General features: G+C 51.7%; 1 protein-coding gene and 2 non-coding genes across 4 annotated transcripts in view; all 3 read right to left on the reverse strand.

Moving 5' to 3' along the window:
* TMTC4 (transmembrane O-mannosyltransferase targeting cadherins 4) overlaps positions 1-21,135 on the reverse strand; it is a 55,174-nt gene that overhangs the window by 7,772 nt on the left and 26,267 nt on the right. Inside the window, exons 5-15 of one of the 2 annotated variants that reach the window (XM_061575127.1) lie at positions 17,377-17,461; positions 16,634-16,737; positions 9,457-9,558; positions 8,053-8,214; positions 6,276-6,478; positions 5,181-5,355; positions 4,157-4,288; positions 2,437-2,516; positions 1,658-1,765; positions 1,109-1,250; positions 130-244 (exon numbers count right to left, since the gene is read on the reverse strand). In XM_061575127.1, coding sequence (XP_061431111.1) covers positions 130-244; positions 1,109-1,250; positions 1,658-1,765; positions 2,437-2,516; positions 4,157-4,288; positions 5,181-5,355; positions 6,276-6,478; positions 8,053-8,214; positions 9,457-9,558; positions 16,634-16,737; positions 17,377-17,461 — 1,408 coding nt within the window. The remainder of the gene's footprint in view (positions 1-129; positions 245-1,108; positions 1,251-1,657; positions 1,766-2,436; positions 2,517-4,156; positions 4,289-5,180; positions 5,356-6,275; positions 6,479-8,052; positions 8,215-9,456; positions 9,559-16,633; positions 16,738-17,376; positions 17,462-21,135) is intronic. The other variant, XM_061575128.1, reaches the window with a different exon arrangement.
* Positions 11,628-11,699, reverse strand: TRNAP-UGG (transfer RNA proline (anticodon UGG)). Its single transcript has one exon. It is a non-coding gene; the product is annotated as a tRNA-Pro (tRNA).
* Positions 20,952-21,023, reverse strand: TRNAP-UGG (transfer RNA proline (anticodon UGG)). The gene has a single exon. It is a non-coding gene; the product is annotated as a tRNA-Pro (tRNA).

The following is a 21,135-nucleotide window of genomic DNA, read 5'->3' on the forward strand; positions in this document are numbered from 1 at the left end:
AAGTGACGTCCAGTGGCCCGTGGGTTTCGTGTGGCGTGCGTGACAGCAACCCTCACCTGGCGGCAGGAGGGGGGAAGAGGAAGTGTGTGTGTAGGGGGGGGGGCGATGCCGTGGGGTCCCCCCACTCACCCGAGTTGTCGAGCAGCACGATCATGTTGTTCCAGGCGAGTCGGTGCGATGGCTGCTGCAGGGTGGCGGTGCGCCAAGCCTCCAGCGCGTCTGCCGGCCTCTGCACGTCCAGGTACTGCTCACAGCGCCAGCGGACACGCGGGCTTGTACGCACGTACGCACGTGGATGCATACGCAAGTACGTACGCACGTACGTGCGTATGCTCAACATCTTTCGAACCGTACGTAGCGAAACGTTCTGACCGGAGGTGCGGGGGAAGGACCACAAACTATACACGAAAAGAAATAAAGTTTGAAATATAGACGATGACGTTAAAAGGGCACAGCTCCTGTGGCTTCCTAATATCGCAAGGAAGAGCATTCCAGACGGGCACAGAAGCGCATCTGGAAGCGCACGATGCGGTGGCCGTCTTTTGTTCGGTGCATAAGTGCGTACAAATGCGGATTCGTACGCTCGTGCGTACGCACATACGTGCAGCCGTATGTATGCACGCACACCAGGGGTGGGAGACCCACAGCCCACGACGCTGGCTGGGGTCCACGACTTCATTTACGAATTGCCGAGCGGGCGTTTGGTTTTCGAGACATTATTTTGGCGTGGCGTGAACCCGGTGACCCGAGTTCGATTCCCGCTCGCCGCCAACATCCGCGATGGATATCTGAACCGGTCCTGTCACTCCCCTAGGTTTACTCAGCCTTAAGTGAGTACGTTGCGCGGTGTGTAAACGTCAGCACTCGGGCGACAAGGGCGGTCGCGCGTCGTGCTGGCCGCCCTCCAGTGTCATTGGTCGTGAGAGGGAATCCAACTTCGTGGCTCAGCGCGCTAACCGCTGCACTGCCACATCGCACGCACAAGCGCATGCACGCACAAGCGCACGCACGCACAAGCGCACGCACGCACAAGCGCATGCACAAGCGCACGCACGCACGTATGCACGCACGCGCGCGCAGCAGGAGACACGCGGGCCTGGGGCCTCACCAGCCGGCCCAGGTTGTAGTAGCAGTCGGGGTATTGTTTGCGATGGCGCAGGGCGGTGAGGAAACTCTGCTCAGCCGCGAGGAAGTCTCCCCGGCTGTTCTGCACGATCCCCAGGTTCATCCAGGCAGCCGCAAAGTCCGGTCTGCCGGGTCGGTGGTGGGGGGCGGGGGAGGAGTGTTAACATCATTGAGTGAGATGGCGAGCAAGTGAGTGTGCGGGTGAGTGAGTGATTGAGGCAGTGCGCGAGAAAGTGAGTATGTGGGTGAGTGAGCGAGCAAGAGAGTGCATGAGTGAGCGAGCAAATGGGTGAGCGAGTTTTTGAGGAAGAGAGCGAGTGAGCAAGTGAGTGAGTGAACCAGAGAGTGAGTGAGCGAGTTTGTGATTGAGTTGTTGAGCGAGCGAGCAGGTGAGTGAATGACCGTGCGAGCGAGTGAGCAAATGAGGGAGTGAGCGGATTTGTGAGCGAGCGAGCGAGCGAGTCGGCGGGTGAGTGAGCAAGCGAGCGAGTGAGCGAGCAGATCATCCGTTTCATCGGCGGCGCCGGCGTACTGAATCTGCACGGCTCTCCTCAGCAGCTGCTCCGCCTCTTGCAGCTTCCCCGCGCCCTTGAGGATGTTGCCCAGGTTGTTCATGGGCTGCACGTACGCGGGGTGCAGGCTGCGGGCGGACGGGAACAACGGGAACAACGGGGCACGCGCGTCAAGGTTTTTCAAGGAGCTTGAATCATCGTCGCGCCCACTACGATCATCCTCGCAGCGGCGGCTTGTGGCTGGCCGTCTGGAACAAAGACGGTGCTCACCGCGTCGCGCGGCGCTTCTGCGGCCGTCTGGAACGTTCTTCCTTCCGATAATTAGAAAGCCGCTGGAGCGGTGCACTTTTAAATAGTTTAGATCGACAAACTCATTTCTTTAGAACTGCTTTTTGTGTTTCGTTTGTTGACCTTCCTCCCCAACCTCCGATGAGCACGGTTGGCTACGTACGGTGCGAAAGAAGTTCAACGTACGTATAAACATGTGCGCGCACAGACGAGTCTCATCAGCGGTGGTTTGGCCCATTAAGCAAACGTTGCTGGGGTTACCCGGCGTCGTTAGCAAGAGCCCAAGGAAGCGGTTCATTCAAGCGACGTGGTCGACACGAGAGAGCGGACTGCACTAGAACCACCAGGTTTACCAACGTTCGTCACGTGACAGTCAAATCGTTATTTTGAAATTCTTAAAACTGGAATTTAGCTGTGTAAAAATAATCGTCGAGGACGTCCGTCCGGGGCCACACCGACGCCGCTCTCATCGCCGCCATTTCGTTCTGTGACGGACGAACAGCAGAGCTACCTCAGTGCCCGTCCGTAGTAAGCGATGGCCGTCCTTTCGTCTCCGTTGTCCGCCGAGTTCTTCCCGATGTTGTAGTGCACCTGGGGTCCGACGCCGACATCAAGCTCGTGAGCGCAGTTCACAGACGCGTGGGCGACGACAATCGCCACGTGCACACGCAAACACGAGGAAGAAAAATCGTGCGCGGGCGAGCGGTTCCGCAACACTACGCGACGTTTTTTATCCCGCGTCACCGATGAGCGCGGTTGGCTGAATACTGTGCCATAGAAGTTCGACGTGCATACGTAGACTCACACAGAGACCCATAGAGACCCATAGACTCACACAGAAACCCATAGACTCACACAGAGACCCATAGACTCACACAGAGACCCATAGACTCACACAGAGACCCATAGACTCACACAGAGACCCATAGACTCACACAGAGACCCATAGACACTCACATAGAGACCCATAGACTCACACAGAGACCCATAGAGACCCATAGACTCACACAGAGACCCATAGACTTACACAGAGACCCATAGACTCACACAGAGACCCATAGACTCACACAGAGACCCATAGACTCACGCAGAGACCCATAGACTCACACAGAGACCCATAGACACTCACATAGAGACCCATAGACTCACGCAGAGACCCATATACTCACACAGAGACCCATAGACTCACACAGAGACCCATAGACTCACACAGAGACCCATAGACTCACACAGAGACCCATAGACACTCACATAGAGACCCATAGACTCACACAGAGACCCATAGAGACCCATAGACTCACACAGAGACCCATAGACTTACACAGAGACCCATAGACTCACACAGAGACCCATAGACTCACACAGAGACCCATAGACTCACGCAGAGACCCATAGACTCACACAGAGACCCATAGACACTCACATAGAGACCCATAGACTCACGCAGAGACCCATAGACTCACACAGAGACCCATAGACTCACGCAGAGACCCACAGACTCACACAGAGACCCATAGACACTCACATAGAGACCCATAGACTCACACAGAGACCCATAGACTCACACAGAGACCCATAGACTCACACAGAGACCCATAGACTCGCACAGAGACCCATAGTTTGTTGTCCTTCCCACCCGACCTCCGATTAGCGCGGTTGGCTGCGTGAGGTGCGAAAGAAGTTCAACGTGCGTGCGTACATTTGACTCTCAATAAACACCACGTGTCTGTCTGTAACGGAGGCGGTGGTGGCGTGGGGTGGGGTGGCAGGGGAGCGTGAAACCTCTCGTAAAGATCGCTCAATGCGACCGAATTGTGAGCGTGAGGTGGAGTCGCACGTGTGGGACTCGTCGCCTGCTGAGACCGGGGCGGATTGACCCGGGAGGCTTTTTCCCCAAAGGCCCCGGGGAGGCAAAGAAAACCCGGCGCCCAATGGGTTCGCCTCGCTGGCCCAGGCGACGGCGTAGGTGCGCTACATCGCGGCACCGCGTCGTCACGCGTGCGATCGTGAGCGCGCGGCGTCGCGTATCGCCGCCTGAGCGCGCCGCCGTTATGAAAGGTTCAAAGGGGCAGCCCTGCAACCGCTCGCTCGCGCTACTGCCGGCAGAAGGGCCTCCGCCCCGACGCCGCTCCGGACAGTCGCCCCCAGTAAAATGACCGCCGCTCGGAAAGACACGCCAGTGGACGGACGCTCGGGAGACGCGACCGCTCCCTGCGTCTCTGAGGACGTGCCTTGGCGTTCCGCGGGCACACGTGCAGTGCGCTGGAGAAGAGCTCCTGCTCGCTGCGCCACTGGGCGCTCCGGTGAACGCTGCGCACCATGTGCAGCGCCACCAACAGCAGCCACAGCACTCCCAGGAGCCTCTGCACGCACACGCACGCGCGCGGGCAGCGGCAACGTCACGCGCAGTCAAGAGGTCCGCACGAAGGCGATCGCGCGGCGGACGAGTGGACCGCGAGCGGGAACGTGGACGGCAACGGCGCGGCGCCAGCAGGGGCCGCCTGCCGCACGGGGAGAGACGCGGGCGACGCTTCGGCAAACGGCGACGGCGATCCTCAACACGCGGACGTGCGCGCATGATGGCGGCACTACCGGCGAAAGGGCCTTCCGCTCGGCGGCAGGGGAGGGCCGATTGCCGAGACGGGCAACGGAGCGGTCTCCACAAGTCCGGAGGCAAAGGGGAAGAAGAGCTAAGACCAAAATTGGGCGGATCTTAGGAGGTCATGTGGTGACTTCACGACACCGTTGGGATCTGGAGGAGGGAATATTTGAAGGGGCGGAAGTGACCGTAACTTTACCGCGCCGCGCACGCGACCTGCCCAGTGGCGGCGCCCACTTCCACCGCAAGGGGGGGACGGAGCAGAGAGGTCGCAACCGGGTACCCGATACCCGTACCCTACCCGATACCCGGTTACCTGTACCCGGCCGGGTACGGGTAGCCGTTTGCGACCCTGGTGCGGCCGGGTACGGGTACGGGTAAGGAATCAAAACCCGTTTGCGACCTCTGGGACAGAGGCGGTCGCGGTGATTAAAGAAACGCCGGCCCGGCGCCGGGAGATGTAAATGTAAGCGTCGATCTCTGGGTCGCGTTGCCGGTCACCGCACGACGGGGGGCCGTCTCGAGCGCGCGGCACCGTCTCCGGCGGGCAAGCGATAACCCAGGAGCGGGCGACAGCGATAACCCACGAGCGGGTGAGCGATAACCCACGAGCGGGCGACAGCGATAACCCAGGAGCGGGCGGCGCGGGCGGTAACCTTGTGGCGCGGGTGCCGGCGTGCCAGGCGGGAGAGGCCGTGGGTCACGAGCAGCGCGTGGCCCGCGGCCGGCGTGTAGAGGACGCGCTCCGCCAGCACGAAGCCCACGCGCACCAGCACGTTCGCGGCCGGAGCGAACGGCACCAGCAGCAGCACCAGCGCCAGCAGGAGCCGCCTGCCGCACGGGGGGGAGACGGGGGCGAAGTTCCGGCAAACAACGATGACGACGGTGGCGATGATCGAGCGTTCACATCGCATCTCTCGGCACCGCACAATCCTCAACACACGGGCGTACACGCGTGTTATTATTCCCTGCACGACGGACGGACGGACACAATAATCCCCTGTGGGCTGGTGTAACCAGGAGGTTCCAACCAGTAATAGCGTTTATACGTGTCAGAAGAAACCGGAGCACCCGGAGAATACCCACGCGTGCGAGGGGGAAACACTCTATCCCATACAGACGGAACAGGTGTGGTCCAGATTTGCCGTACCGCCTTCTCCTAGTGAGCCAGGCGAAAGCACCTCCTTGACGCACACGGGAAGGGATGTTTGTGCAAAACGTGTGAGTGCGATCTGCCAATCCTCGCTGATGCCTCCATAGGACGCGTGCATAGTCACATCGGCCCGGCTGTATAGATGATACTCATCTAACACATTCCTGCGGAGGGAGCTGGTAGGAACGTCGGGTTGCTCGGTCAATGGCCAGGGTCAACGGCGGCGTGGTGTATTCCGCAAATATGGCCGACTGTGAGGGCGGGCACAAGCCGGCGTGAGTAGGTTAAACGTTGAGTTTTATAAGGGCACCACGGGGTGACCAGTCCCTCTCTACCCAGCCCCACCCCTCCCACCCAGTCGCTCCCCACCCTCCCCACCCAGCCCCTCCCTACCCTCCCCACCCAGCCCCTCCTCACCCTCCCCTCCCCACCCAGCCCCTCCCTCCCCACCCAGGCTCTCCTCACCCTCCCCTCCCCACCCAGCCTCACCCTCCCCACCCAGCCCCTCCTCACCCTCCCCACCCCGCCCCTCCCTCCCCACCCAGCCCCTCCCCACCGCCCCCCCCCCCCCCCCTCCGACCTTCCATCCGACCCCCACCTTCTCTCCGACTCGTCGTGGGCACGCAGGGCGCGCAGCGCGAGGGCGCCGAGCGCCAGCCACAGGCACAGCGGCGCCACGATCCTCCAATCGGAGGCGGCGGAGATGAGCGGCACGCAGCCCATGGACCAATCAAAGCACAGCCACTGCGGGTCGAGGAGCAGCCAGGCATTGAGGGCGTAGAGGTAATGGTAGTTCACCACCTGTGAAGAGAGAGAGAGAGAGAGGTGGGTGGTGGGGGGGGTGGTGGCAGGGGTGCCAACGTTACGAAATTGCCAGCTGTGTCGTGAAGACACGCGAACCGAGAGTAGAAATTTTTAAAAACGCGGTGGACTTTTGACCGTGCCGGATGAGGGTAAGAGCAGTGGCAGCAGCGTTGGTGGTGGTGGAGGAGGCAGGGTGAGGACAGGGTGAGGACAGGATGTGTTCTCTGCACGGTCAGTTATTACGACGGTCGGTTGAGGATGGACTTAACCCACCGTTGTTAGGAAGCCACTGGAGGCCACGCACTTTCAAATCTACATTTAAAATTAATTTCTTTAGAATATATTTTTGTGTTGTTTAGTTCGTTGTCCTTCCCCCCCCCCCCCCTTCCGTGGTTGGCTTCCCACGGTGCGGAATGAGTTCAACATACATAGATGCACCGATACATCCGGGGGTTGATAAATTGAGTGCAACCTTGCGGGGGCATCAACAGCGGGTTCGCCCTGTGGAGAGTCTCATCCTCACCGTAGGGAATGTGGAATTTCCACCACTGCCTCTGGGCTGTAAACGGTCGATGAGTACCATTGCCTCAATGCTAATTTGAGAAAGAGTACAAGTTGAATAAAAAAAAACACGATCTTAACAAATTTTCCTTTGATTTATCAAAGTATTCATTGGCATTAAATTGGGACAGATATAAAAAAAAATATGAAAAAAGTTTTCGCAATAAGTTGCGCTGATGTCTCATTTGGTAGCTGGCGGGGAGACTCGTAAACAGGAACAGCTGGCAGAAGATTAGGTGCAATGAATAATGCATAATCGCGCACGACTGTTTAAGATTTAGACATTCTGCCCGAACATCGCTCGGGCCAGACATTTTCATTATTTAAATAGAGAACACTTGTTATTGTTGAAAAAAATAATAATATATAAACGCTTTAGGCCGACCGGCTGGCTGACGCAAAATGTATTAATTTTCTAAATGCACTCAACTTGAGCGATGAATCAACGAGCGTCGTCCTTTTATTCCATGTGACTCATCGCACTCTTGACGGGGGGGGGGGGGCGGTACGGGTGGCGTTCGTCATCAACTTTGGGAAACACGCCGCGGTCGCCCGTCACGTCTACGACGACGCTCTCCGCCGCCTAAGTCACTCACCGCCGTCAAATAACGAGAACCCCGCACGCCTTGTGGCATCGGCAAGCCGGTGGGGGAGGGCTAAGGCGCCCGCGTCAGCCTTAACGGGTGCTCGCCGACAGTAAACGCACCTCGGCGCTCTCAACCCTTTGCCGTTCCGAGACATCTGTCAGTTGCAGGGTGCAGGTGGGTGGTGTCCAGAGGTCGCAACCGGGTACCCGATACCCGTACCCTACCCGATACCTGGCTACGGGTACCCATTTGCAACCATGGTGCGGCCGGGTACGGGTAAGGAATCAAAACCCGTTTGCGACCTCTGGTACACGTATGTGCACGTACGTCATCAGAAACGGGAAAGGTTTGAGCTCCCAGCTGACGCAGCGACGACGCCGGGCGGGCGAGAACTAAACGGCGTCGACGCGGCGCAGTACTCACGCGTGTCAGCAGGCCGTCGGCGAAGGCGGCGGGGTTATCGTCGGGCGTGAACGCCGGAGCGCCGCCGCCCATCACCCACCACCGCGCCGCCAGCGTGGCGAGGAGGGCCGTCGCCAGCGCTGCCTGGCGGCACGCGAACGCCAGCGTGCAGCCTCGGCGGCCCTGCGCGCTCGGCACAAGCCCGGGAAAAGCGTCAACCACCGCTCGGCACGTTTGTTTCTTTCAAAAGCGAGCCACCGTGCGCCGCGCGGCTCTGCGGGTGGTCACGCTGCGTGCCCGGGCGTATGTTTCGCAATGCGCTACTGCGGGCATCTGCCTGCAGCAGGAGTTGAAGGGAAGGATGGGGCGCCGCGGTGGAGAGATGTTAACTACCTCGCTAGGTACGCAGGAGATCGTGGGTTCGATCCGGACCCTGAAGCCTGTATGTTTGGAGTTTGCGTGTGTCTCTCCCCGTGGTCGCTTGGATTTTTCTCCGGGTCCTCCGGTTTTTCCTTCCACGTTTAGAATCGACATCACGCGCTTAGAGTATTTGGCTGCTATACATCTACACGCGATGATCACAAGCCACTTCGTTTGGCTATCATTTGTGGCCAGGGAGCTTCTGCAAAAGAGCTACAAGGCTAGGTGGGGCCTTTCATGGTAAAATGAAAACAATTGTTTTAAGATGCCCTTGGTAGTGAGTGAGAATAAATGCTAATCAGGTACCCCATGTGAGAAAAATGGATTGCTTGGACTGCAACCACTTCACTGATGAAAATTGTCATCGCGAATTACGAGAACGAAATGAACACTGCCCCCCAGAGTGTGTATCTTGTACTTGTTATTTTTATTTATTATATATTTTTATTATTATAGAAATATGATTTATTTTTACAAGAGCCCGGTACAGAGCGCGAGCGATAGAAAAAAAGGGGTCAGAGGGGCACTGGTGGAGCCAGTGGGGGGGGGGGGGGGGGGGGGGGGTGGCACGTGCCCCCCCAATGATCCGATCTAAATCCCTAATTGCGATCGGATCATTGGGGTTTATTAGTAATAAATCGGCATTTTGCAACCCCCATTTCCACTGTGTAGCATATTATTACGTGCCAGGGACTTTATGATAGGACAATAGTCCATAATCGGCAATAAGTAATGGCAAAGCAGTTATAAGTGACTCACAGAATTGTGTGCAGTTGTGTATACAGCACACACGACTTCCCTGAAGGCATCAACAGCTTCAGCGAGCGCGATGCCGATCACACGACGCGGTTCGAATTCGACCCTCGATCGATGGCTGCGCCATCGCCGCACACGCGTCTAATAACGAAATTATTCGATCCGTGAATTGAATTGCGGGTGCCCGAATCCCGACTCTGAATTTTCGTAAGGGAACGCAATTATTATCCTTGACCTTTTGATGCTCACCTTTGACCTCATCCCCGCACCCCCAAAATGCAGTGCAGACTTGGCTAACCCGAGGGGGTCGATCCCAGAGACTGCGATGGCATCGTACGCCGAGCACAGGGCCTGGCGGGCGATAGAGAGAGAAACGCGAACCCGTCAAATGGACTCGCACGCAATGCCCGTAGCCGCCGCTCTGTATTTTCATCGCTCGCTCGCGCGTCGTGCAAACGAGGTAGCTGCACAGGCCGGCTCGGCACGCTCATCCCACGACGGTCACGCCTCGATTATCCTGGGCGATGGGGGTTGGGGGGTGACCCGAATATGAAAACAAAATAACAACAAAAACATGACTGAACAAAGCTAAACGAATGCAAATTAGTTTAACACGTAGGCTTTCGCGACCAATATCATCCATAATACAGGTTTTTTTTTTGGGGGGGAGGGTTAGATCTGGCTGTTGCCTGATGAAGCTAGTTGTAATTTCTGGCGAAACGTCGTACTCAGATTGTGGATGTTGTGGCTTTGCTCTCCAACCCCAAGTCGAGGTACACCTATTGTTCTCTTTTAGCCCCGCCCACCCCCCCCAACACGTTCCATTCATTGGCTACCACATTCAGATAAGCCCCTCCCCCTTAACTTGCATTTAAGAGCTCGCCTCTTGGAATTTTGCCTCACTTGAGACAGTAACTTTAGCTGTGACGGTCCCACCTGATGACGGAGACTTGTGTTGCCTCCGAAACGTCGTGATTTATTATTTTATTTCTATTATTATTTCTATTGTTTTTATTCTTTATTTTTACCTACGTGACTTTACCGAAAAATATGAAACTTGGAACTGCGCCACTGCAAAGGGCCATCTCGACCGAGCGCGCTATTATTAGAAACGCGGCGACGTCGTTGCCACGTCGAAAACTATTCCCCCCCCCCCACCAGTACCCGATTGGTGCGGCTAAGATGCTTGCAGCGACGGGAATATATATATAGATTTCTATAGTTTTCCACGTATTCATTAGTGAGCGCGTGCGTTTCAGATCAAGTATTCGTGGAGATGGAGCTCGCGGAATCATTCGCTTCCCCGTGGAGTTGGTCGGTGGGGGGGGGGGGGGCCCTCACGAACTGGCGAGGGGCATGATGGGAAACGCTGAATCTCTGAATCCATTCCACCCCCCCCCCACCGTCAAACGTCTAAGTAGCGGACCACGTGAAACGACGACACGGGGTCGCGCGGCGCTGCGAATGCCCACGAGCCAGGAGGTGCCTCACCGCTGTTACGGGCAATCAAGGCACGATGTGACACCTGCCTCTCTGTCTCTGTGTACAGCGCTTGTTTGGTAGTGTGTACGGCACGAACGGTCTGTGGCGGTGCGCTCAGAGCGGAACGTCGCATGCTGCTCACTGTCAAAGGCAGTCATTGCTTCACTGTCACGATGCATCCAATCCCGACATTGTCATTTCTTTTGTTGCAGGTCCTCGTAGGCTTTCATCACTTGGGAGCCGGTGGCACATTGAACACATTCCTGCGGAGGGAGCTGGCAGGAACGTTGGGTTGCTCGGTCAATGGCCAGGGTCAACGGCGGCGTGGTGTATTCCGCAAATATGGCCGACTGTGAGGGCGGGCACAAGCCGGCGTGAGTAGGTTAAACGTTGAGTTTTATAAGGGCACCACGGGGTGACCAGCCCCTCCCCACCCAGTCATTTCGGAACGGGCCCTGGGGGCCAACCCTTTCGCAGCCCGTGCCGACCCGCATGGTTCAAGTATGGTGAAGCAACCGGCGTGCCTCATCGCAATCGATTGGGTCAGATTGCGTAGGTAAAATGTGTGTCGTGCGCGCCCTCCGCCAAGCCCGACACAGACAATTAATGAAGCTGTAACGCGAACAAACGTGCCGATTCACGACCCCTTCGCACCTCCGATTAGCACGGCCGGCTAGGTATGGCGCGAAAGAAGTTCAACATACATATACACACAGCACAGCGGTCGCGAGAGCCTATGTGTTAAATGCCTACGCCTGGCAGAGCACTGAGCAGACTTTCATCCAGCAGTGGACGAGCTGTACACACCCGCGTTTATGTCATGGATAAAAGTTCAAAACAACATTCTGTCCCAGTGCACCCCCAAATGTCACAGCGCTTAACCTTCAAAGCAAGAATGCGACGTGAATTAATAACTAAATTTAAAGAAAAATCACCCAGGGCTCGTCCGGGATTTGAACCCGGGACCTCTCGCACCCAAAGCGAGAATCATACCCCTAGACCAACGAGCCAGATGCTAAAGCTGTTGAGCAAACATACTTTTAGTGTGTGCACTTGGCATTTCTGCACGCTGGGCATTAAACCAAGTGTGGCTGCAGCACCGATAACACTATAACAGCATTGGAGAGACACGTTAGTAAGCGAGTAAAACTCCGTTTTTAAATCCTTTATATTAAGTTCACTTGCTTGCTTGCGTGCTTACGACCGTGCAAATCTTTCGGTCGTTTTTTAACCCACTTCCCGTGATCCAATCGAGCTGACATTTTGCACACAGACTCGTTGTGCGTGACAATTTATTTTCCTGAAATTTTTTTTCCAAAATTTTCCACTTTTTAGGAATTTTTTTTTTCATATTTTATTTAAAATACCAATGTGATAAAAATGAAACTCTTACTCAAGAAAAGCAGAAATGAATAATAAAATAAAACTGATGCCATGCATATAAAGGATTTATATTGAAAAACTTTGTTTTTACGGGTTAATTTATATATATATAGCTCCATTCACACAAGGCCTCACAGCGCTGTACAACAGAATAACAGTAAAAAAAAAACCCGATCAACATTAAAACTCAGAGGAAATCAACCCAACACCCTTACGCAGACGGATATGCAAGAGGAAATAAACGCGAAAAACTCAAAGGATATAGAAATAAACGCGGTTTTCAAACCGCGGATTTGGTGGATCGAAGTTGCCGTACCGAGGTACACGGTTTGAGCAGATCCCACCAGATGCGATTGAGCTTAAACCCTGTCAGGGCCTTGAAGGCCATTACAAGAACTTTAAACTCGCTCCTGTATTTTTACTGGAAGCCTACGCAGGGAACGAAGACTGTAATCAGTGCCGGATTATCGTAGTAGCAATAGTAGCACAAGTAGCTACAAATGCTACGGGCCCCGCACATTCAAGGGCCCCGCGCTAAATGCTTTCAAGCTATCAATTCCGGTTCAGTGATTCTGCACTTGCTCTATTACTACAGTACTATACGGCCTTCAACTTTTATGAACGACCGGGTGTTTAAGGTTAGCGATTTGTCGTATTACGTCTGTATAGCAAATTAAAAACTACAATTACTTTGTTAAACACGTAGCAGGCTTTCGCGACCAATATTATTCATAATCAACGTTTTTGGGTTTAGATCGCGTTATTTATGAATGTGTCGTAACCCTCCACCACCCGACACGGCCAATCAGTAAAAAAGTGTCACGTTGACAAAAGACAAATCGTTCACTGCTTTAGCCCACCGGTGTGTTCAAGCGTGAAACCACAACATTTACACCAGTGGGCTAAAGCAGTGAACTATTTGTCTTTTGTCAACGTGACACTTTTTTACTGATTGGCCGTGTCGGGTGGTGGAGGGTTACGACACATTTATAAATAACGCGATCTAACCCAAAAACGTTGATTATGAATACAATTACTTTACTATGTAAGTAAAAAATTAATGTTTTTAATATTTTTTTTCAATTTATGGCCCCTTGATGACAAATGCTACAGGCCTCGCACTAGCTTCATCCGGCACTGAATAGGTGTGATGTGCTCACATTCCCTCACTCCGCAAAAAACATGTACATACGTATATTGTCAACCTGATGATGCTGATTGTAATTACTGGCTGTGTCGGCTGGTGGCGGGTTTAACGACACATTTATATTTACGTGATGCCCACTACATGTTCAACTGATTCATTTGCAGTTTAACGAACAACGCGTGCACGCACGGAAAGGCGGAGAAGTGCTGTTGATACACGGACCATGCAAAATGTTTCTTGCATTTTTGAAAAACGTTCTCCAGTTTCATTCCGATTGTCCCCTACCAGTCTCATGCTATGAGACAAAGTGTCCACCCCATTCAAATCTCTCGCAGCGCTGTGCAACCCTTCCTGGATATCATGGATATTACAGAGCTACAACTGAAATCCCTTCACTTTCCCACCCGCTCTGCATATACGGGCGCTTCGGGACCTACGGAAGAAAATTAGCCTTGCAAATGTAAATTATTATTGTTGTTGGATGGAAAAACAATAATTGTCGCATTGCAGTCAAACCGATGTTTTCAATTTTGGACGTGGAGTTTAGCCGAATTACGAATTTAAGCAAATTTAACGTTCAAATTAAATGTATTTGCGCGCGGAAGAGAAATCTTTTAACGAGAGCAACCACCCACCGTGTTCGTCGCAAACAATTACAGTGATAATGACGCTTATGATTGTGGAACCACAGATGCCACCATCAGTGCCGGATTATCCCAGTAGCAACAGTAGCTACATATGTAGTAGCTACTAGTAGTACGTACGTACTACTAACTACATATGTAGTAGCTACTAGTAGCTACTACATATGTAGTACAACATATGTAGTAGCTACTACTACATGTGAAGTAGCTACATATGTAATAGCTACGGGCCCCGCACTTTCAAGAGCCCCGCGTTAAATGCTTTCAAGCTATCAATTCCGGTTCAGTGATTCTGCACTTGCTCTATTACTATAGTACTATACCGTCTTCAAGTGGGTGTTTAAGGTTAGCGATTTGTCGTATTATCTGGCTGTATAGTAAATGAAAAAATACAATTACTTAACTGTGCAAGTAAGAAAATTTGTGTTTGAATATTTACGTGTGTTTTTTTTATTTAGGGCCCCTTTATAACATTTGCTACAGGCCCCGCACTAGCTTCATCCGGTCACTGGTTGCCACGCAGCGCCAACACCCCCCCCCCACACGCAGGAGAGTCCTGCCCTCGGATGTTTGGCCATTTCCGCTGATGGGTGTTTGGCGTTCAGGAGGACAAATCCCCAACGCATACGAGGGGACAACGAACGCACTCCGCTGCGTATAAAACATCTCTAGCAAGCCGAGGTTTTTGTTCGTGAAATGTTTGTTCTCCCTTGGTTCTGTGATCGTTTTTTTTAATATAAAAACCGGGCTTCGCGTTGAGTTGTTATAAAAACAACTCAACATATAAATCTCTCCAACAAGCACCACGCAACAGATGGATTCACGAAATCCTCACTGAGCCTCAAGACTTTCCCTGCCCCCCCTTCCCATTGGGCTCAGTCACCTCGCTACTCGCATTGCGCGACGGGACTAGAAGCGCTCTTTAAAAGCCCACGCAGGCAGGGACGCACAAATCGCACTCCGGCCGGAGACCTCATCGCGTTTGCGCGCAGGCAAAAAGGCGCAGCCATTATGGCTCAAGCCTTCAGTTGTCCGCTGACGTTCGTACGTACGTACGTACGCGCCCCAAACTTTTTTCGCGCAGTACATAGCCGAACCGTGCTCATCGGAGGCGCGGAGCTTCGGATCACGCCGAGTCACTCGACGCGACCGCCGTCGCAACAGGAGGTCAAGTCCCCTCTGATTGAGGGTATTTGGTCTTCTCTTCTACGCCGGGCCAGCCATCCCGGAAGGAGCGGTTAGCACACCCGCACTTTACCCCACCACACGTGAACTGCCAATCCGGCCGTAAAATTCGCGCAGGTAATTTGCATGCAATTCTTTCGTACTACTTGTATGCGGTACATTGGCACCTCCGATTACGCACGGTTGGCCACGTGCGAAGCGAAAGAAATTCGACGTGCGCACGTGCTTACGTTGCAAATCATCGACTCCCACGCGCGGCTTGCGATTGCGAGAACCGATTTCGACCGGCGAATCGACGCGCGGTTACGATCCGTCGTTTCGGCGTAAATGAGCGAGCCTTCATTCAGTCGTGGATGGAGCACGGAACGATGATGATGAGGATGATAATGAGGATGGTGAGGGCAGACCCGGGTCAATGTGGTGATATTTCGAGGCAATAGAGAGCGGGGAAGGGTTGCTTTGTTGGCAAATGGAATTTGAACGAGAACAAATAAATTGGACTTGGCCATGACGCCATCGTTACACTGCGGCGAGAAGCAGACAATGCTGGGAGTGGAATGACGGCCAAAGGTGCGAGCATGCACACGAGGCTTTCATCCAGCAGCGGACAGAGCGGGAATGATCATGATGACGACGTCGCAGAGACTGGGTTGAATGAAACGTGTAATGGAAGAAGAGTGCCCTCTATCACGCAGAGCTGTTATGACAGGTGGAATGCCAACAACTGTTTAATTCGAGAAAATGAGTGAATTCTCCAACAACGTGACAAAACGAGATCGTGCTCACTGCAATATAATGTTTCGATTTAAAGCTTCTTTCGTGACTGCAGGGATTTATATTCTTGGTTCTTTCGGTAAAGTCACGTAGAAGGGAAATAATAAAATAATAAAACGTTATAAAATTCTCACGACGTTTCGGCCACAACGCAAGCAGCCATCCTCAGGTAAAGAACAGAGCTGTCGGAAAGACAGCGTCCGACAGCTCTGTTCTTCACCTGAGGACGGCTGCTTGCATTGTGGCTGAAACGTCGTGAGAATTGTATTATGTTGTATATATATTATTTTATTACTTCCCTTCAACGTGACTTTACCGAAAGAACCAAGAATACAATATAATCATCATCATCATCCACGATCTTTCCACTGCGAGATGAAGGCCTCCCCGTGCCGTCGCCACCAGTCACACGATCTCTCGGGTGACGGGAAAAAAGCATAGGGACACACAGAGAGAGAGAGAAAACGGAGAGGTACTGGAGCCTCTGAGGCCGCGTACTCTGAAACCTTGCTGTACTTTGTTCACTACTTTTAACTTTCTTACGCCACTCGTTGCGCGCGGGTTGAAATTTACTCTGCTCGGTCGGCGTTAGCCTCTGAGGTCGTGACGGGTTTCTCTTTTCACCCCTGTTGGCTCCGCGCCCCCCTGTACCGCTCCCGTTCCGCTGCAATGTGCCATCGAGGGCGATGGCGGCACGCGAGATGACGACCGATCGGTTGACCGATTGAAACGCCGCTCGGTGTACGTACGTTGAACGTCCTTCGCGCCGCACGTAGCCGACCGCGCTCAGCGGGAGGGCTGGGATACTCACGATGACGGTGACGCCCTGCTCCTTGCAGAGAGTGGCTACGGCGCTCAGAATCACCGACAGCACGATCCACGTCGTGGAAACACTCGCGGCCCCGTGCTCCGAGCCTGCGTCGGAGGAGGAGGAGGAGGAAGAAAAAATTAACCCGTAAAAACAAAGTTTTTCACTATAAATCCTTTATATGCGTGGCATCGGGGCGGCTAGAGTCCTCTCGTCCTCTGGCTTGAGATGGCTGCCACCTATGGGTCAGATGATTGTGTGCCAGCATTAACCAATTGGTAAATAAATATTTAACATTTTTTCCCTAAACAGTGTAAAATTTAGGAATTTTTTTTCACGAAAATTCATTGTCACGCACAACGAGTCTGTGTGCAAAATGTCAGCTCGATTAGATCACGGGAAGTGGGTTAAAAAACGACAGAAAAATTTGCATGGTCCTAAGCAAGCAAGCAAGCAAGCGAACTTAATATAAAGGATTTTTAAAAAACGTCGTGATCATTGCGCGATAGCTCTCGCTAAGACGATCCGATGACGGCGATGTTCAGCCGCGTTGCTATTATGGACCTACCCTTGCGGTTAACTGTTACGTACATAAAAAGTTTGGGCTTTTCGTACTTGTTTTGTGTCGCTCGCTCACTCGCTCGATCAGTCGGCGCATCGACCGCTCGCAACGTGCGGTAACGCTCGGCACACCGACATACTGCGTCGCGTAGCTGAGATGCAACGCGCGGTAACGGTCGACTCACCGGAAAACGCCGTCGCGTAGCTGATGAAGGAGAGGAAGAAGAAGAGGGCGCACAGCAGGTCGGCGCGACCGACGACGCCGGCGACCTGGGGCAGGGCGACGGCACAACGCGGGACGCGCATGCTTAGTCACGCCACAATGCACGGACACGCACCGTGCACGCGTGTGTGTACGTACGTACGTTGAACTTCTTTCGCAGCTAACGTAGGCGACCGCGCGAATCGGAGGTGCGGGGGAAGGACAACAAAGTAAACACAAAAAGCAGTTCGAAATAAATTAGTTTGTCAATCTAGATGATGATTTAAGTGGCTTCCTAATATCGGAAGGAAGAACGTTCCAGACGGCCGCGGAGGCACATGTGAAAGCGCGCGATGTTTCAATGCATCACAACGCATGGACACGTACCGTGCGTGTTTGTGTCAAAGCGTCACAACAACAACAGCACTAGGACACTATCCTCGCGTGTGCGTTTGTGTCAATCCGTCATAACGCAATCCGACGCAGATGTCGCTCCACTCGCCACCGATGTCAGCCCTGGACCGGAATCAAACTCGGCGCGACTGCGTTTGAAGCACGTCCTGCACTGCCCGTGTGCAACCGGAACCCAAGAACGTATGGTCACGTTGCGTGCGTCACAGCAGCTTCAAGACAAAACGTGCAACAATGTAAGATTCTCTCTCTCTATATAGCGACCTGCAATGTCAGTGGTGAGCAATCTAATGGATCGGAGAGCTCATTGTGCTAATCCACTGTGACGCTGTTGAGATCCTTTCAACGTACGTGACATGCTTGACCAATGTGACGCGCGTGGCCAGTGATGGGGCCGCCGATTTCATTCACCGTGTCGTGTGCTACGATCCAGAGCTACTGCCGAAAGCACCACATGTTATATATATAAAACACATATTTTTCATAATAATGGTTTTTGGGTCAGATCGCGTTATTTATAAATGTGTCGTAACCCTCCACCACCCGACACGGCCAAACAGTAAAAAATGTGTCACGTTTTTCAAAGGACAAAATAATTCACTTCTTTAGCCCACCGGTGTGCTGATTCCAAGAACACAGGATGAGATGTTACTATCCTTCGTGCAAGCACTTCCAAGAGTTCATGAACAGTGAGCCTGGTGAAATTTGGGGAGCGCATCGTCAGTAGTGTAACCTTTGGTTCCTAGGGTGTTTCGGCCTTTCACACTATAAAAAAATATATAGTGTGAAAGGCTATTTTTTTTTAATAAATGTGTCGTAACCCTCCACCACCCGACACGGCCAAACAGTAAAAAATGTGTCACGTTATTTAAAGGACAAATTAATTGACTTCTTCAGCTCACCGGTGTGCTGAAGAGAGAATCAACAGCATTTTAAAATGTGAGTAGTCCGACGTTTCGCTGATAATTACAATCAGCTTCATCGGGCAAGAATGGTGAAGCTCTCCTGTTGCTTCCGGTCTTAAATAGAGCAGCATCAGGGTGACGTCATCATTTAATTCAATTCCATCTGGTGCAGTAATTCGAGCCTACGTGTTACACGTATTTTTTGTTTTTGTCGATTACGCCGTAGCAATGCCAGCCAGAGCCACTTTGCGTGCCATTTCTGATGCCAGCGAAACAAAGAGGCACACACTCGTGGAGTGTAGGCACATCGTGGTTAGTTTAAGATTCATCTTCTTGGTTCTTTCGGTAAAGTCACGTAGAAGGGAAGTAATAAAATAATAGCCGAAACGTCGTGAGAATTATTTTATTTTATTATGTTTTATTTTATTATTTTATTACTTCCCTTCTACGTGACTTTACCGAAAGAACCAAGAAGATGAATCCCTGCAGTCACGAAAGCTTTAAATCGAAATTTAGTTTAAGATTGCTCGGACACACTGGACTAGCGTCGGATTGAAGCTTTCGTGACTACCGTACTCATTGTTTTTTTTTGGTAAAGTCACGTATGTAGAAATAAAATAAAATGTAACTAAATAAATTAAAATACATCATGACGTTTTGAACGCAACACAAGCGATCATCATCAGGTGGAAATGTGGCAAAACACACAGCGAGGGAACACACAATGGGACACCAAGCACACAGCCCACACAGAGAACGGTAAACTGCACGGAGGCAAACAACAACAAGAAGATGGGAGACGAGAATTCAACAAACCTTATGACAACTAAATTTCGATTTAAAGCTTTCGTGACTGCAGGGATTCATCTTCTTGGTTTTTTTCGGTAAAGTCACGTAGAAGGGAAATAATAAAATAAAAAAATTTTTACATAATAAAATCATTCTCACGACGTTTCGGCCACAACGCAAGCAGCCATCCTCAGGTGAAGAAGAGATCTTTCCGACAGACCTGTTCTTTCCGACAGACCTGTTCTTCACCTGAGGATGGCTGCTTGCGTTGTGGCCGAAACGTCGTGAGAATGATTTAATTATGTTTTTAATTTTATTATTTCCCTTCTACGTGACTTTACCGAAAGAACCAAGAAGATTAATCCCTGCAGCCACGAAAGCTTTAAATCGAAACCTTAGAAACACAATGTGATGCAAAACCAGTCGGCCAACAACACAGTCAGACATGATCCTGGTTGACCACGTATTTCAAAAGACTGCTAAATTTCGTATTCAACTTCTCGGCTGGACTAGCGTCGGTTGCAAAATAAATTGTCGCTTTTCAGCATCAGTCCCGACGCTCCATGAATGTGATGCAAAGATGGAAAGCAGCTCATTGCACATGCACGACACGTGTAAATGCAGTGCTGCATGACAGGCAAATGTTTTACGTGTGTACGTGGCAATGCGGAGTATTTACGTTAGTACTCGATCTGCAATAGATTTGTGATGTGAACGCAAAGCAATGTTAAATTCACGGTCACAAATTGCTACGAAAGCACCGCCAATGCCAATTTTAACTGTAATAAATGTTGGCTCATCTGGGATTTAAACTATTGACATTAATCTCACACTCGCAGTGAGAACCACAGCCCAGACTCAGAGCCCAAGACGCCACGTGGCAATCAACTCTGAGCCACATGTACACAAAAAAGACTACCCAACGTGTTACTTGGACCACACTGGACTAGTCGTTGCAACACGACTGCGTTGCTTATTACGATTGTGCTGAACGGAGAACTGCACTTGGATAAACTGCATTCTGTTCCTGAAGAAGATACCAGCACGAGGAGTGAAAGGCCGGGCATTCTTATATAACAAACAGTTAAACACACTTCTTAGGTTTTTTTCGGTAAAGTCACGTAGGTAAAAAAATTGAATTAATAAATAAAAGTAAAATAAAATAAAAATCACGACGTTTCGGATTCAACACAGCTATTGTGCTGTGACGGTTCCACCTGAAGACGGAAGCTTGTGTTGCCTCTAAAACGTCGTGATTTTTATTATTATTTTACTTTTATTAATTTAAGTTTTCTACCTTACGTGACTTTACCGAAAAAACCTAAGAATATGAATCCTTGCAGTCACGAAAGCTTCAAATCTAGAGCTAAACACGCGTTTTACAGAAGGGAGAAAACAAATTATGTTGATTTTTGAATATCAAGATTGGAATGCAATAAAAAAATAAAATGCAGGGCTCGTCCGGGATTTGAACCCGGGACCTCTCGCACCCAAAGCGAGAATCATACCCCTAGACCAAGGAGCCAGCTCGTCTCCTTTGCGATCAAACCACCTTTTATGAGGAGCACTCTAAAGTTCATGTAAACTTGGCACTCAGCAAAGGTCAGGTTATGTGAGAATAATAAAACCTGAAGGTG

Source organism: Lethenteron reissneri, chromosome 57 (genome assembly GCF_015708825.2).
Source record: "Lethenteron reissneri isolate LAM-NWPU_2019-01 chromosome 57, ASM1570882v1, whole genome shotgun sequence".
Classification (NCBI taxonomy): Eukaryota; Metazoa; Chordata; class Hyperoartia; order Petromyzontiformes; family Petromyzontidae; genus Lethenteron; species Lethenteron reissneri.